We start from the raw sequence: 15,685 nt of genomic DNA, 5'->3' as shown, positions 1-15,685 counted from the left end.
CCCAAGAACAGTGTGCAGAGAGCTTCATGGAATGGGTTTTCATGGTCGAGCAGTTGCATCCAAACCATTCATCACCAAGTGCCATGCAAAGCATCGGATGCAGTGGTATAAAGCACACCTTCACTGGACTCTAGATCTCCTTCTTGGAAGGACTTTTTGTGCTTAACAATTAAGTGACTCACCCGAAATAATGCTTAAGGTGGCTGCCTTCGCTTTTGTGGTCAAATGTGAGTAAAATGACTGCTGTCCGGACAACTGGGATTTTAGTTCTTACACCTGTCTCCTTCTCAGCTCGCTTTTTGGACCAAAGTCAGTGTCATAGTTTTTTATGAACAGTCCGAAAAGGCTGCTCCACATTTTCCTTCTTTGGAATAGCAACGGCACACTGACAGATGAGGCAAACGCACTTAGAATATGACATAGTGAAAAAAACATCCTCCCATTCTGTATGAAGTGGTAGCTTTTAGGCATCTTACTCGGAACAGCTACGGAACTCATTTCTATACCCTTTTCGTAATTAGTTTAAATAAATTGGAGGCTAGCTACAGCAAGGTAACTGAACAAATTAGCGTGGTTTAACGCGCATGCGTAGGGTGTCAAAAGTTCAGACGTCAGATTGGCTACCCTGTATGTCAATCAAAAGGCAACTCTCAGTGCAGTTGGACGATAGCCTGTCATTCATCCCCTACTTTTTAATACCATGCGATCTACCCTCACTTCCTTCGCGATCAACCAGTAGATAACCATCGACGTATTGGGCACCCCTGCTGTAGCGTTTTCAGCTCAGCTCATTTGGATTGTGCAACTGCAGGGTGTGATTTATTAATGTGTAGTAAGGAAGATGCCTATTGTTAATAAGCACACATAATTTTAAAATATTTAACAGAAATTAGGATGATTTTATTTGACAAAAGGCTATTTTTGTTTTTGACAAAATGCTCCGCCCACCTGAGGGACGCACACGACGTAACAAAACAACAACAACAGCCGCTGTGGACGGAGGCGACCGGTAGGGGGCCGCCTCACCGTGACAGACCCCCCCACCAAGCCGCACTCCCCTCCACTGGGTGTGTGGCACACAGCGGCTGCAACACAAAACATGAAGGGGCAGGAAGGCAGGGACACTTCCCCTGCAGTCCAGGAGCTGAAACACAAAACATATAACATTAATTAGCTCACCTCCCTGGGCGGTACCCTGAAACGACTGGTCCGTTAACAACACAAAACCACGCCCCGGTCGGTCACAGGGCCCTCACGCCCTAACCGGCCTTCAGCCAGTGAGCCCCACAGGTGTGAGGACGAGGAGCTACGGCTCCTTTCTCGTCCCTAGTGTATGTGTGTGTGTGCAGGTTACCTCCCCGAGGTGTGGCTACTTCACCTCCTGGACCTACCTCCTTCCAGAGCTGACCCCTGCCTTCTGCTAGGGGTCACCCCAGGCTCCTGGGGAGCCAACCCCTCCCGGGGCCCCTCATCGCAAGGTGGACTCCTCCACCCAACCCAGGAGCGCCAGAGACCGAGGCCCAGAGCACCCCCGTTGCGGGCTGGGGAGTAGCCCCAAGGGCCTCCTGGTCACCCCGGGCAGGAGGGAGGATCTCCATCTTCAGCAGGAGCTTCTCAGACCGGAGACCCATGGTCCCCAAACATCCAGGGGCCCCAGCCCTCTAGGGAGGGGCTCTTTATGACCGGGCTCCAGTCACCCCACAACATAAGGGGGCTCCTGCCAGGTGGAGACCACCACAAGGTCCAGGAACTCCACGACACTGCCAGGGGGAAGCACCTGCACAGAAAACACACACATACACACACACCCCAACATAAAACACAAACGCGCCCCACCGACGCCCTCCGTGCCATACCCCGTGGCACGGGACCACAGCCGGCCCCCCCAAACACACATTTAAGGGGAGGAGCAAGCGTGGAATTACATATAACAACAACATTTCATGAGCACGCTAGGACACCACGAACACGCAAAGACTAGACAAACAAAAAACCGTGTACAAAACGATGAACGAACGAGACCACAGAACACAAGCGAGCGAAGCACACTAATCTATGTTGCCGTTTGCGCGTACACACTAACACCACACAAGATGAAGAGTGTTCCCAGGAAGACAGCCCTGGTCCTCGCCGTGCCACAAACACAACACCTAGGCATGGCGGATCTCTTCAAACAAACAAACAAACACGAAGAGTGTTCCCAGGAAGACAGCCCTGGTCCTCCGTGCCTATGTGTTGTGTCTGTGGCACGGCGGATTTCTTCACGAAACACTACGCAGACAAACACTTACCACGAGACATGACCACGAACGAAGGAGAAAGAAAAAGAGACTGGCGGCTTCCGAAAGTGACTGGTCATTCTGTGACGGGCAGGGAGTGCGAACAAAAAGGTAGGGGGCCGCCTCACAGTGCCACTTAGCAGCATCCTTCGGCACCCCCGTTTAGTTAGAATGGTACATTCGACTATGATGTTCATAGTAGACTAAGGGGTATAGTCGACTATAGTCGAATCAGCGACTCTTGCAGCTCACCCCTAACAAACAGTACTATGTGTGAAGAGATACATTTTTTTGGTTGCCTAGACTCCTCACAGCAATGCTGAAACACACTCCTGTTAAACTGGCACTTCTACCACCATTTGTAAAATATAAAAAATTTACTTGTGTCATATTTTGTCAATTGTGATTTTTCACTGCAATCAAAATTTGTCCTCCACTTTTTACCCATCTGTGCAGTTAGAACACACACACTAGTGATTACTGTGCCCAGAGCGGTGGGCAGCCCTAGCCCAGTACCGAGGAGCAGTTGGGGTTAGGTCATGTCCTCAGGCCTGGGAATCGAACCCACAACCCTCAGGTCACAAGACCAGTTCCCTACCACCAGACCATAACTGGCCCACAAAAAAACCTGCCCCTTGTTGTGACTGGCCCTCTTAACTACATAAAACCACCTTATTATTACTGATGCTAACTGTTGTCCTGCAGTGTCCCACTTTTGGTTTCCACAAGCCTCACCCAGTCTAACTGGCATGCTACATCTATTTCAACAGGAGGAGACATAATGCCATCCTATTTACATGAGTAATGGATACTGTCGAACAGACTGCATTGCTTTTCTCCTCTGTACTTCTGGGACATGGAGCCATGGGTTTGATGTTACTAAGAACACATCCAGTTCCATACTTAATCCTTTTTGTCCTCTGTTTTAGGCCCTATAAGCAGTATACTAGTAAACACATATGGCTGTCGGCCGGTTATGATGACGGGGGGGTTGCTGTGCTCCCTCGGCATGATTGGTGCCTCTTTCTGCAGCAACGTCACAGAACTCTACATCTGCATCGGAGTGATTGGAGGTAAGTAGGTGCAATTTCCATTTAGATTTATTAATTCCCAGTTAAACCCCAATGAAATTAAATCATATTCAATTATTTATATTATTATATTATACAGTATAAAAATATAATTATTCAGGTTAAATCCAGATTCTACAAAGTAAATTGTCTGCTTGCAGTAATGTGCTGGGTATTGCTGTTGTAGCTTACAATATAACTTTTACCTGTAAATGTTACATTTGGCTTTCTTTACTAAAATGTTTACTTGTTTCTAAAATACTTTCAACATTAACCACTTTTGTCCCCTTAAAGGTTTCGGTCTTGCCTTCAACCTCCAGCCAGCACTGACCATGATTGGGACGTACTTTTACAAGAAGCGCCCCATTGCTAACGGCTTTGCCATGGCAGGCAGCCCTGTGTTTCTGAGCACGCTCGCTCCCTTAAACCAGTACCTCATTAATGCTTTTGGCTGGAGGGGCAGTTTCCTCATTCTTGGGGGGCTCCTGCTCAATTGCTGTGTGGCCGGATCCCTTATGAGACCCCTCCATCAGCCTGCAAAGAAAGCTGAGAAAGAAACCCCCGTCCCTGCTGCCACAAAGAGCGAAAGACTCACAGCCTGGCAGACAGTGAACAAATACTTGGACCTGTCCCTGTTCAAGCACAGAGGCTTCCTCATCTACCTGTCTGGCAACGTGATCATGTTCATTGGCTTCTTCGCACCCATCGTCTTCCTCTCCCCATACGCCAAGGACAATGGTGTGGACGAGTACTCAGCAGCCTTGCTGCTCTCCATTCTGGCCTTTGTGGACATGTTCGCTCGGCCTTCCATGGGCATGGTGGCGAACTCGCGCTGGGTGCGTCCTAGGATCCAGTATTTTTTTAGCTTTGCTGTGTTCTACAATGGGATATGTCACATTCTGTGCCCGTTGGCTCAAAGCTACACTGGCATGGTGCTGTACGCCGTGTTCTTTGGGTTTGCATTTGGCATGGTGAGTGCAGTACTGTTTGAGACGCTCATGGACCTGGTTGGAGCGCAGAGGTTCTCCAGTGCTGTGGGCCTCACCACCATTGTGGAGTGCTGCCCCGTTCTTATTGGACCACCGCTGGCAGGTAAGCAACATGGGATTGGGTTATACATAAATGTAATGCTTTTAGCATTATGCAGTGCTGTTGATTATACATTAATACTGAACTTGACTATGAATGGTCTTAATCATTGTTAAAGCAGGTTTCGTTGGTTGAAGATAGCTGCCTTTTTACTTTCAGTTTAGACCAGTGGCGGCTGGTCAATACGGGGCACTGGGCGCCGCCCCCTTAATATTGTTCCGATATTAAAATGAGTTCATTATAAATTGCGATAGTGAGGAAATTATTTAGTTACACTGTGTGTCTAATATAGCCATGTTTGAATTTATTAAAAGAGTAAACACATAATTGTATTTAATTGCTTACATTGTGCACACTTCCTGGTTGGGGCGCCGGTCTAATGGGAGTCAATGTAGATGCGTAAACTTTTGCCAAGCACGTGGTGTGAGGCTGCCGTTTAATTGGTCGGTTTCAGATTTTCCACAGAGATCTGCTGCAGATTTTTGCAGCAGAGAGCTGCGCCCCGGACACTCCCACTCTTGTTAGACACCCCCCACTCTTGTTGGTAGTGTCAGTCAGTCATCTGCGGTTCGTTAACTCGGTTCACGTTGAATAGCTACAGGTTGGAGCAGCATCTTTTACAAAATGAGAGAAAATTCAGTTTTGATGACTGACTTTAATACAAATGTAATAGAGAAATTTGCAAGCCAGAAGGAAAGGAGGGCAAAATTCATGTTCAAATAAATAAGACTGCTTTATTTGTTTTTCATTTTTTTGCGCCCCCCCTCAATTTTTTTTGCACCAGCCGCCACTGGTTTAGACATTTTTTAAGCAGATCAATAGTACTGACCCAGTTACTAGAAAATCCAGCTACTGTACAAACCATAGGTGACTGCTCTTTTTCCAGAAACCAACATGTAATCCCACAAGTAAGAAATGTAGTTAATTTACATGATGTCCTCCAACTGCTGCCTTGCAGGGAAACTAGTTGATGTTACCGGGAACTACAAGTACTTGTACATCTGCTGTGGCTCAGTAGTGATCTTTGCCAGCGTCTGGCTGTTCATCGGCAACTTCATCAACTACCGGCTGCTAGACCGGGAGCAGAAGCAGATGAATCAGTATAGGCAAGCAGAGACGGACGAACCGAACAGGGACCAGGAGCTGGTGGGAGTGCAGGCCACCACAGACATGAAGGATTGCGAGGAGCTCTGTACGAATGGGGAAGGTGCCATGCTGAGGGAGACCGACATTTAGGTTTCCTCCAAAACAGGTGCAGCCACTTGGCTTGGCCAGGTGAAGAGACCATCACAGCAGGTTACATGAAGCAACACACAACTGCCAAAGCAAGCCACAGATCCTAGGAAACCAGGGCACTAGCGTACAGAACTTAGTTGAGTAAGACAAGACATGCCTTATTGGAACATCCATGTGGTGAGAGAAATTTGTTTTGAAACTTGAGTTTGAGTGAAAAAAACCCAACATATCCAGTATGTTAGTTTGTATTATCCTGACTGTGGAGAAAAACTAGCAAAGTTTAACAACCAGGGCCTACTAACAACCAGGGTCTTGTTTCTCAAAAGCGCCATAGTGTTAAGTCTTAAATGATAGAGACAGCATTCTGTGCAATGCTCAGTCTAAAGATAATTGTGTTAAGATGCTATGGGGATACCCAGCCCAAGTATAAATACAACTTTTAGGTATTAATGTTTTAGCTCAGGAACTGGTCATACAACCATACATACAAAGTTTTAGATAAACAGAAATGGCTGTGCTGAGGACTTGTCCTTTCAGCCCTGTGTTTAGCTTGAGTCACTTGTGACTCATCAGCTATCCACTGCTGCAAATTACATGCCCATATCTGCTGCAGCATAATCTATAATCTGTCTGAATTATTCTTTTAAACTCATGTCACATGGCTGAATGTATATCATTATGTTTATGGTATTAAAAATAGCCTTATAACACATTCCTGACCAAAATGTTAATGAAAGAATGCATATTACTGGAGATCACCATATACAGAACCACCTACTCATGCTTTATATTTATCCTTCTATATTGTAAATGTAAATATTATATACAGGGATATTAATTTCATATTATTTTATGGGAAGTGGTCATTTTTTATGCAGGAATAAATGTGCAAAACAAGGTATTTACAAATTATACATTGCCTTAAGTGTGAAGAATGCCACTAACACACACAAACTAACACACACAAACACTATATAAATGTTATCTTTGTAATTGAGTTTATTGATGTGCATACTAAGCAACTTGATTGTTATGTGTTAAGAAATTATACAAAGTTTTATTTCTATCTTAGTGCATCTGAGAATTATTTGATGTATTTCCTTTTATAGTAACTAATCCAAGCAATGCAGTTAATTTTACTATACTTGAATGGTATCATCTTCGCTTTGAATGTTTTAATGTAAGCTCATAAACCCTAGATAAGTGGGATTAGTAAAAAGCATATCACCTTATTTTACACACCAGCTGCATCATATTTGAAATGTGTTACATTCTACAGTATACCTGTCTGAGTGTTGAAGAAATGCGTTGTGTACCTCTCTCTCACACACACATTTTTAAATATGTGTATCCATAAATATATGGTGAAGGATTTGATCAACTGCTAGCTTGCTGTTTTTGCGCGATTCAGCCACATGGGGTCAGTAAAGACAAAGTCACATTTACATCCCACAGAAAGGTGAACGAAAAAAAGATAATCTGGACGTTATGGCTGAGTTCGAAATAGACTACTACATACTGGATACTGCATACTGGACTCAGTATATACTGGATACTGCATACTGGTCCTCGTAGTAGTATGCAGTACAGTTTCCAGTATGCGACAAAAGCAAAGCACACTACGGGGTCACGTGAACGTAGCGTTGCATGATGGGATGCAGTACACCACGAAGATAGCTCTGTTCGTGTACTGGAATATTTTGCGGAAGTACTAGGTCATCCGGGTATGTTTCGCGTACTGGAAATTTTCATTTTGGTCACATACTGCATACGACATACTGATTTGGGGCTCGATCAGTATGCCAGTAGTATGTAGTAGACTATTTCGAACACAGCCATTGTGTACACGTCGAAGGAAGAAGAAATATTTAAAAATCGCATCTTTTGGATGCTTACCTGTGAGTAATAAATTAATAAATGATGCTATACCATCAACTAATAATAGCAGACATAAATAATTAAATAGTGTATGAAAAAATTATACTTCATAATTGTCATTTTATTGCGCATTTTAGTCTATGTGAAATTTGTTTTACTATACTACTTTGTTTGTGATAACTGGAGTAACATACATGATACTTTCCATATTAATATCGTAACAGGACTTCACGGGATACATGGCACGAATCAAGGTTTGGTCAGACTAACTTTTATAGTTGTGGTCCAGCCATATGCAGACGCTCAATCCAAAATGGCATACTTAAGCAGTACACACTAGATTTCAATGCAGTAAGTTTTTTAAGTAGGCGACCACGGACATACTATAGCTCTGTACGAAATAGCCTACTACATACTGGATACTGCATACTGGACTCAGTATATACTGGATACTGCATACTGGTCCTCGTAGTAGTATGCAGTACAGTTTCCAGTATGCGACAAAAGCAAAGCATACTATGGGGTCATGTGAACGTAGCGTTGCATGATGGGATGCAGTACACCACGCAGATAGCTCTGTTCACGTACTGGAATATTTTGCGGAAGTAGTAGGTCATCCGGGTATGTTTCACGTACTGGAAATTTTCATTTTGGTCACATACTGCATACGGCATACTGATTTGGTGCTCGATCAGTACGCCAGTAGTATGTAGTAGGCTATTTCGAACACAGCCGATGTCAATTGATCATAGTTAAATGCCCCAGTTGAATCATGGGATAGGATAATGTGCTGCAATTGAAATTGCTCCCGATTCAGTAAGCCATCTGGGTACTTTTCACTTACTGTTTAATGCATTCTGTGTATTTGGACATACTACACTTTATCGTGTACTGCTTTGGTGTACTGTAGAGGTGGAAAGTACAGTATTTTGACTGGAGCCAGAGAGTGCAGTTGAGAGGTGAAGTGAACATGTCAATGTGAATTTGACTGACCATGCGTGTCTTATAGACTGGACTACATAAATTAATTGCAAGTATTACTAATTTTTTTTTATTTTTTACTTTTTATTTTTTACCATGTGGCAATAGTGTTAGGATATTATTTAAAAATATATTATTATGATAGATGTGTTTTAATTTAATTTTCTCTGTTAGCTAGTTTATTTGTAATTCAGAATTTTTGTCATGGTATATTAATGTCAAAAATGTCAATTAATTCAAGCAGCATAGGTCATCTAACCGTAACTATTAATTGTCCATATTTCTGTTAATTATGTATCTTTCACTCTGTAGGGCCTGCTATACTTTCAGATTACCAAGGAGTTCAATTAGTGAGAGACCCTGAAGCAACACAGTGTTTTTGGCGCAGCAGTGTTTTGGGAACTTCTGTTCTGAGGGTCAGTTGCAATTCATAGGTATTAAGTGTTCTGCACTGTGTTAATCATATACTTTGATTAGTTTTTCTGAGACAACAACCCCAGATAGTGTCACCAATCTTTGGAATATATCTTTAAGTCTGTGTTTTGATATGTTTTTATGCATTTGATTGCAGTCTTTTATTTCATGACAAGTCAAGTACATTAGGAATAAAATAATAAATTATCCACTTTAGTGAAATATGCATATTTCTGGTTATGTCCATTCCACTGAAATGTGTATATTTCTTTAATCTAATGTATTTAGTTAAAAGATGTAAAAATTACCACATTGAAACTAATTATAAATCAGTTTGAAAAGTTAGTAAATAAATGAACACCACCAGCCTTATGAGATGGAATAAGACACAAAACTATATGAAGTCTATGTAGCCTAATATTTTAACCTTTTGTTTTAAAATGTGCATTTTTTATAATGTTATAAATAATGTTTTATTTCTGTACATTATAAAGTTAAAACTGCACTTTAAATAAAACAGTAACCAATTTAATTTTTTTACTTGTTTTGACAGATATAACATTAACAAGCAATGTTATTGCCTAAATGTCATAAAATAAAATAATGGATACTGATAAAATCCAGAGTGACTTTTAAAATCAAGAATGACTTAGGCTAAGTGTAATATTTAGGCCTACTTATATTAATGTTACTATTTTTGATGTTAAAATGCAGTGCATCAGGAAGGCGGGAGAAAAAACTGCAAATGTTTTTGGTAGCACATTGGAAAAGTACCATCCGTTATCTATTTTAAATATCTTAATATTTGATAAAATGCACATCCCACTAGAGAGACATTAAAATGTATAATTTAAATAAGAATTTGTGCCTTATCTGAAAAATACTGTAATTACTAAATTCACAGGAAAGTGGTAAATTTCATGGACATAGTTAAAAAATGACACATTTTGGCATTTATTATATAACACTTAACTACAAAGCTAGTTAGCTCATAACTTGCCATTGCTAGCCGCCATGCTCAACAATAAGACTATATTGAGTGGTGAACACTAAACAACACGTAAACAACAATATACAATAGTTACATGAAAATGAAAATACGATTTTCATGGCCACAAATTCGTTAGGGCCCGACCTATAATCTTGTAACAACTAATTTGAGTATCCATTTTGCCCCTAAACACAAGTGGAATCTAAATATGTTTAACTAATCAATTCTATTTAGTCAGCACCTCTTAACATTGACACAGTGAGTAAGAATGTGTGGTAGGCATCATTCTTTTCAAATAATTATAAACCTATCTTCATCTTATCATTTCGTATTGCCTTCGTTATTTATTAAGACAGATAGCCACAGACAGTCCAAGCTATAAGCTTTGTGAAGTTCTTAAAATATAATGATTGCGACAGCTTTTTACTTTGTTTGACCACCTCCCATTAGTTAATTCATAATTTTTCTTTTTTTGCTAATATAATAAAACTTGTGCAAAAGTGCAAAACAGCCAGATGTCTACTAATTAGAATGTATTGTTCATCAGTGAAGGTTTTATGTGGGAATGACCTGAACATGCTCAGTAGACACAGCAGTTATGTTTGTCAGAAGGTATTTTGACTGCACTGCCAAATGTTTAAATACCATGACAACACATGTGATTGTGTCAGCTAACCCACTACCTCTGTAGATTAATTGGGAAGAGACATGGGCAAACACTTGTGCAAATGAGCTTGCATTTCTACTAAACACTTCAATAAAGCTGTGACATCAAAATACTGGTGTCAAGTCTGTTTAATTTGCACCCATCTTCTGCAATAGTAGCAGTATGATGTTAGACTAATTTTATGTCCTTTGTTTTAGTTTCTTGAGGATGTCCATAACACTGCTTCACTGTAGATGGCACATGTTTCTTATGAGTTGAGTAAGTGGTCTTGGAGAGGAGACAAAATACTGCTGTTGCATGGCCTTCTGGGAATACATCTGAGGATCACCACTCTGATGAAGATCCCAGGCAGTTGTAATAGCCATTGTAGTGTTGTAGATTTTAAGTGCTTGTTAAAGTTTCATTCAGCATCCACTTTCCTAGAAACACCATAGAAGACTTAGAGACTGCAGCCTATCTGTTGTACAGTTTATGTTAGCTGACTAGTCAGTGGTCAGTTTTGGACCATAAATATGTCTAGTATTTTCTTCACATTGACTGTACTGACACCAGAATATTTGTCCTTCAGATGTATCAACCTTTGTCTCAAACCTTTTCACAGTTATTTTACTATTCTTCTGCCATGTGTGCCCATCCTTACTAAGTGCATAGAGATGCCTATTTCCGGGCTTTGACTCTAACTATAACATCATATGTCTCATCCATCATAGCCTGTTGTCCTTAACCCTTACAACCCCATAGTTGCAGAAATCATACTACAAGTAGTCTCGTAGTTCTTGACCAAAGTTGGTTATATAGATAGACTAGTATAAATTGAGCAGGAGTAGATTTTCAGTGACGGACATGATATCTGAATGTGTTTGTACATTTACTTACACATTAAAAGACTCACAAAGATGTCTACACCTAGACTTGCAATTAAGAAGTGTGTTTTGTGATATTTCTTTTTGTTTTGATATTTGTTTTGTGATATACGTATTGGATGTAAATAACTCCCTGAATCATGCTTGTAACTAACTAATGAATAGACCAGGCAGAGGAGCATCCAACTGTGGTATAGCGCCGCCTTTATTGAAATAGTAACAATCGCCAGAGGCGAGTAGTACAAAGCACCAACAGTGTCACAGAACACAGTGGTGTACGCGGAGTGTGGGGCCAGTCCAGGGTCACGCCAGGAGAGCAGAGTCCAGGAGGTACAGCAGAGCTAGGCAGGGTATGAGGTCTAGGAAAGAAGCAGAAGTCAGAGCATGGGCAGACAACAAAGTAGAGTGAACGCTCTGTATGCGGCATGAGTCGGCAATACTTTGCAACCTGGAAGTGTGATACAGTGACCTTAATGTCAGTAAGTGTTCAGTAAAATAAGTCAGTGTAAAATTTTCTATTGAATACTGTACCATTGGTGTTGTTTTGTTTAAACTGGAAAAGGCTATATACAAGATTATTTATTTATGTATTGGTAATGTAGGAGAGCATGTTTTACATACACTTAGTTTTGACTCAATATTGTGTCTGAATAAAGTTCTGAATTATTTAAATTAATTGTATCATTTTAATATCTATGTAAAGTGCCTTAAACATAACTTAGATCATTTGAAATATAATTAGTCAGTTCAGCTGTAACACTGAGAATGCGGAGCAATTAGGAGGTGGACACATACTGGACACATACTGAGAAGGGTGAGATTTATTATGGGCAAATCCAGTGTCAGAATCATGAAACAATTCCAGGGTTGAAAAACCAGGTAATTCAGAGAGATAAATGTGATTCACATGAATCACAGAACTCGATATATTAAACCCAGTGTCCACAGAACCATGAAGAAGACACACTGACCTGAACTGTACATCAAAGGCAAGCAAGCAAACACAGGAAACATAGGTTTTAAATACAAGAGACACCAACTAGAAACTAAACAAGCAACACATAATATCAATTAAGTGGGACAGTGTTACAAATTACTTGACAGACAGATGGGGCGGAGCTAGATGTAACAAGACTTGACAGAAAAAATAGAGGTGGAGTGAGACATGACATGAGTTATTAAAGTATTTCATTTCATTTAGAATGCAATACAGAGCAAATAATATAATACTTCATTACTTTATGTGCAAAAAACATTATTGTATGAGGGTTTTATTACATTATCAAAAGTTCATAGATCATGGGGTTTGAAGTTTTATTCTTACATTATGTGCAATTATGTGCAGCTATTACATTATTGTATATTAAGAGTTGCTAAAGGGCCACTCAAGACAACCTGTGATCAACCAAGTTGATCAAATATGTTGCAGTTTGACCTTAACGAGGGACTTGGAAAAGATGCTGAGAGCGAGCCGTAGTTTGAATAACAAAGAATAAGTTTATTAACCAGTGTGCTGAGCACTTCAACAACGAATGTGGAACACAAACATGACAGGGAGTAGCCTACTGTAGACTGTAACAAAGATGAGCGACAGGCACAACATCGGCACACTTTAAATACCTACACATAAACAAACCGAAGTTAAAAGCAGTAGGCCTATGTCTCGAATCGCATAGCGATATTGTAGCAGTACATCTCAAACCGCATAGCGATATATCTCTTAATAGACCCGAATGATATAAACCATCGGTCCGAACGATCTCAGAACAGTCACCACAAATGTCAAACACAGCTCAGTATCCCCCAGGGACCAGGTGGAGTCTGTGACTACCCGATCCGTACACCCTGCCCGATCCGTACCGAGCATGCGCGAGAAAATGTGCGCATGCGCGTTGCGATTGGCCCAGGCACGTATCGGGCAGATATTTTGCGCATGCGTTAACACTTTACGACACTACTAGATGCGAAGTAGTGAACGGAGTCTGTGATCGTACGAGAAGCATTGTAATTAAAAAATGAAGGATTTCAGATTTTATGGCGAGTTAAAGGAGTATATCTCCCACGGTTTATTCAAATCGACTTGTGATAAAAATATGCGACGTGAAATTCGTCGTGTATCTGAAAACTTTATAGTTGAAGGTAAGTTAAATTCAAACCATGTTCCTAAGTTAACAGTCTGTCCTGTCGTGGAATATAAAGTTCTTATATATATATTTATAAATAACAATGGTGGAACGTTTTCTTTTTATGTTTAGATAACCGAATGTTTTACATCGGACCAAACAAAAATTATATGCGTTTGGTTATGTTGACTGAAGAGAAAAAGAGGTCTGCTCTGATCGAGTGTCATAATAACCCTGGCACCGGTGTTACCATCATGGTGTACGACGCACTAGAGACAGGGTTATTGCCGGTTACTTTTGGCCTACCTTTTGTTTGGTCCGATGTAAAATATTCGGTTATCTAAACATAAAAAGAAAATGTTCCACCATAGTTATTAACTTTATATTCCACGACAGGAACGACTGTTAACCTAGGAACATGGTTTGAATTTAACTTACCTTTAACTATAAAGTTTTCAGATACACGACGAATTTCGCGTCGCATATTTTTGTCACAATTCGGTTTGAATAGCTCCTTTATACTCCTTTAACTCGCCATAAAATCTGAAATCCTTCATTATTTTATTACAACACTTCCTGCACCCCAAACCAATGTTCTCCCCAATGTAACCAATGTATAAATCTATATTATATTATAATGTATGTGTATGTATTAATCCGCAGTTACAATTATAATAAATATAATTTATTATTATTTCTATTATTATTTAATTGTTATTATTACTACTATTATTTTTAACTGTTTACAAAGGTGTCGTAAAATGTAACGGTAGTGTCGTAAAGTGTTAACGCATGCGCAAATATCTGCCCGATACGTGCCTGGGCCAATCGCAACGCGCATGTGCACATTTTCTCGCGCATGCTCGGTACGGATCGGGCAGGGTGTACGGATCGGGTAGTCACGGGCTGTTTCTCAATTCAGGGGCTGCAGCCTACGTAGACCGCGTAGACCGCAGCCCACGGTGGCCACACACTTCGAAGGCAGGGTAGGCTGCATCTCACGGCTGTTAAATGAGACAGTCTAGTCTTCGCAAGACGTATGTTTGCGTGACCACGCTCTGCCCCGTTTCATACGTTACATACGTGTTAGCGAGCTGTCCGACAAATATCACATCACCCACAAATGCCTAAAAGAAAATGCGTTGAACATGTATTCACGTTTGACGGGAAGTATAACTTCATAACAAAATTCAATGTATTTTTATAAACGTTACTTTTACGGATAAACGTTTAGTAAATACTCAAAGCACATGTTTACCTGCAATATCATTAATAACTGGCATGTTATTTAGCATCTCATTGCAGTATAAATGTCCATATTTAAAAAATACCGACATTTAAAAACGAATTATTCGGCCCGTACACTAGACTCCGCCTGTTTATTGTTCATAGAGCAATGAATCCTGGGATATGGTGGGACGCGAAGGATACTCAGATGCATCCTTCGTTTTCGGGGTTTTGAAGGCTACATTCGTCGGCCGCATAAGAAGGAGTCCACGAATTGGGACAGCCTCGTCGCGGCGCAGTGACGTAACCGGCCTACAAATGCGCACTTCGTGGGCTGCAGCCCCTGAATTGAGAAACAGCCACAGAGTCCACTGTTCAAGACACCACAAGGTACAGTTTCCTGCTCAAGACGAGCTTTTAAAGATCCGCCATCCAAACTCGTCTCGCATCTCGTGACACTGGCACCTGATGTCAATCACGTCTTTGCGCCCTCTTCTGGAGAACCTGCAAACACAACACCAAAAGCAAACCACAAAACCCCACACGTAACACAAGGAACAAGTGCAACACATGACGATAACGAGTCAACAGGTGGAATGGATGAACACACAAATACACAAGACCACACCCATGGACCTGCATACATAGACATAATCAGGTGAGACCGCACACAAACATGCCCGAAGGGAGGGATTGGGGCTGTACTATGACAATTAATGCTAATAAATCTGCCTAAGAATACAGGTGCAACATGTTGTATCTGTTACAATGGCAAATGAATGAATTAATAAAAAAAGGGAAGGCACATTTTTGCTCTGAGTGTTTATTAATTTAGGGTATGTGATCCTTGCTGAGACTGTCCTCTTT

General features: G+C 41.0%; 1 protein-coding gene and 1 long non-coding RNA gene across 2 annotated transcripts in view; one reads left to right on the top strand and one right to left on the bottom strand.

The window, feature by feature from the left end:
- Window positions 1-12,014, top strand: part of LOC143514803 (monocarboxylate transporter 2) — a 42,544-nt gene extending 30,530 nt beyond the window's left edge. The window contains exons 3-5 of the mRNA XM_077006439.1: window positions 3,209-3,352; window positions 3,644-4,441; window positions 5,397-12,014. Coding sequence (XP_076862554.1) covers window positions 3,209-3,352; window positions 3,644-4,441; window positions 5,397-5,674 — 1,220 coding nt within the window. The 3' untranslated portion in view covers window positions 5,675-12,014. The remainder of the gene's footprint in view (window positions 1-3,208; window positions 3,353-3,643; window positions 4,442-5,396) is intronic.
- Window positions 12,015-14,581: 2,567 nt separating this feature from the next.
- On the bottom strand, window positions 14,582-14,984 carry LOC143513871 (uncharacterized). Its single transcript, XR_013130694.1, has 2 exons — window positions 14,850-14,984; window positions 14,582-14,718 (listed from the first exon to the last, which is right to left on the bottom strand). It is a non-coding gene; the product is annotated as an uncharacterized LOC143513871 (long non-coding RNA).
- Window positions 14,985-15,685: the final 701 nt, after the last annotated feature.

Source organism: Brachyhypopomus gauderio, chromosome 5 (genome assembly GCF_052324685.1).
Source record: "Brachyhypopomus gauderio isolate BG-103 chromosome 5, BGAUD_0.2, whole genome shotgun sequence".
Classification (NCBI taxonomy): Eukaryota; Metazoa; Chordata; class Actinopteri; order Gymnotiformes; family Hypopomidae; genus Brachyhypopomus; species Brachyhypopomus gauderio.
Note: the sequence above shows the minus strand (reverse complement) of the source record. Positions and strands in the feature narration are given on the sequence as shown.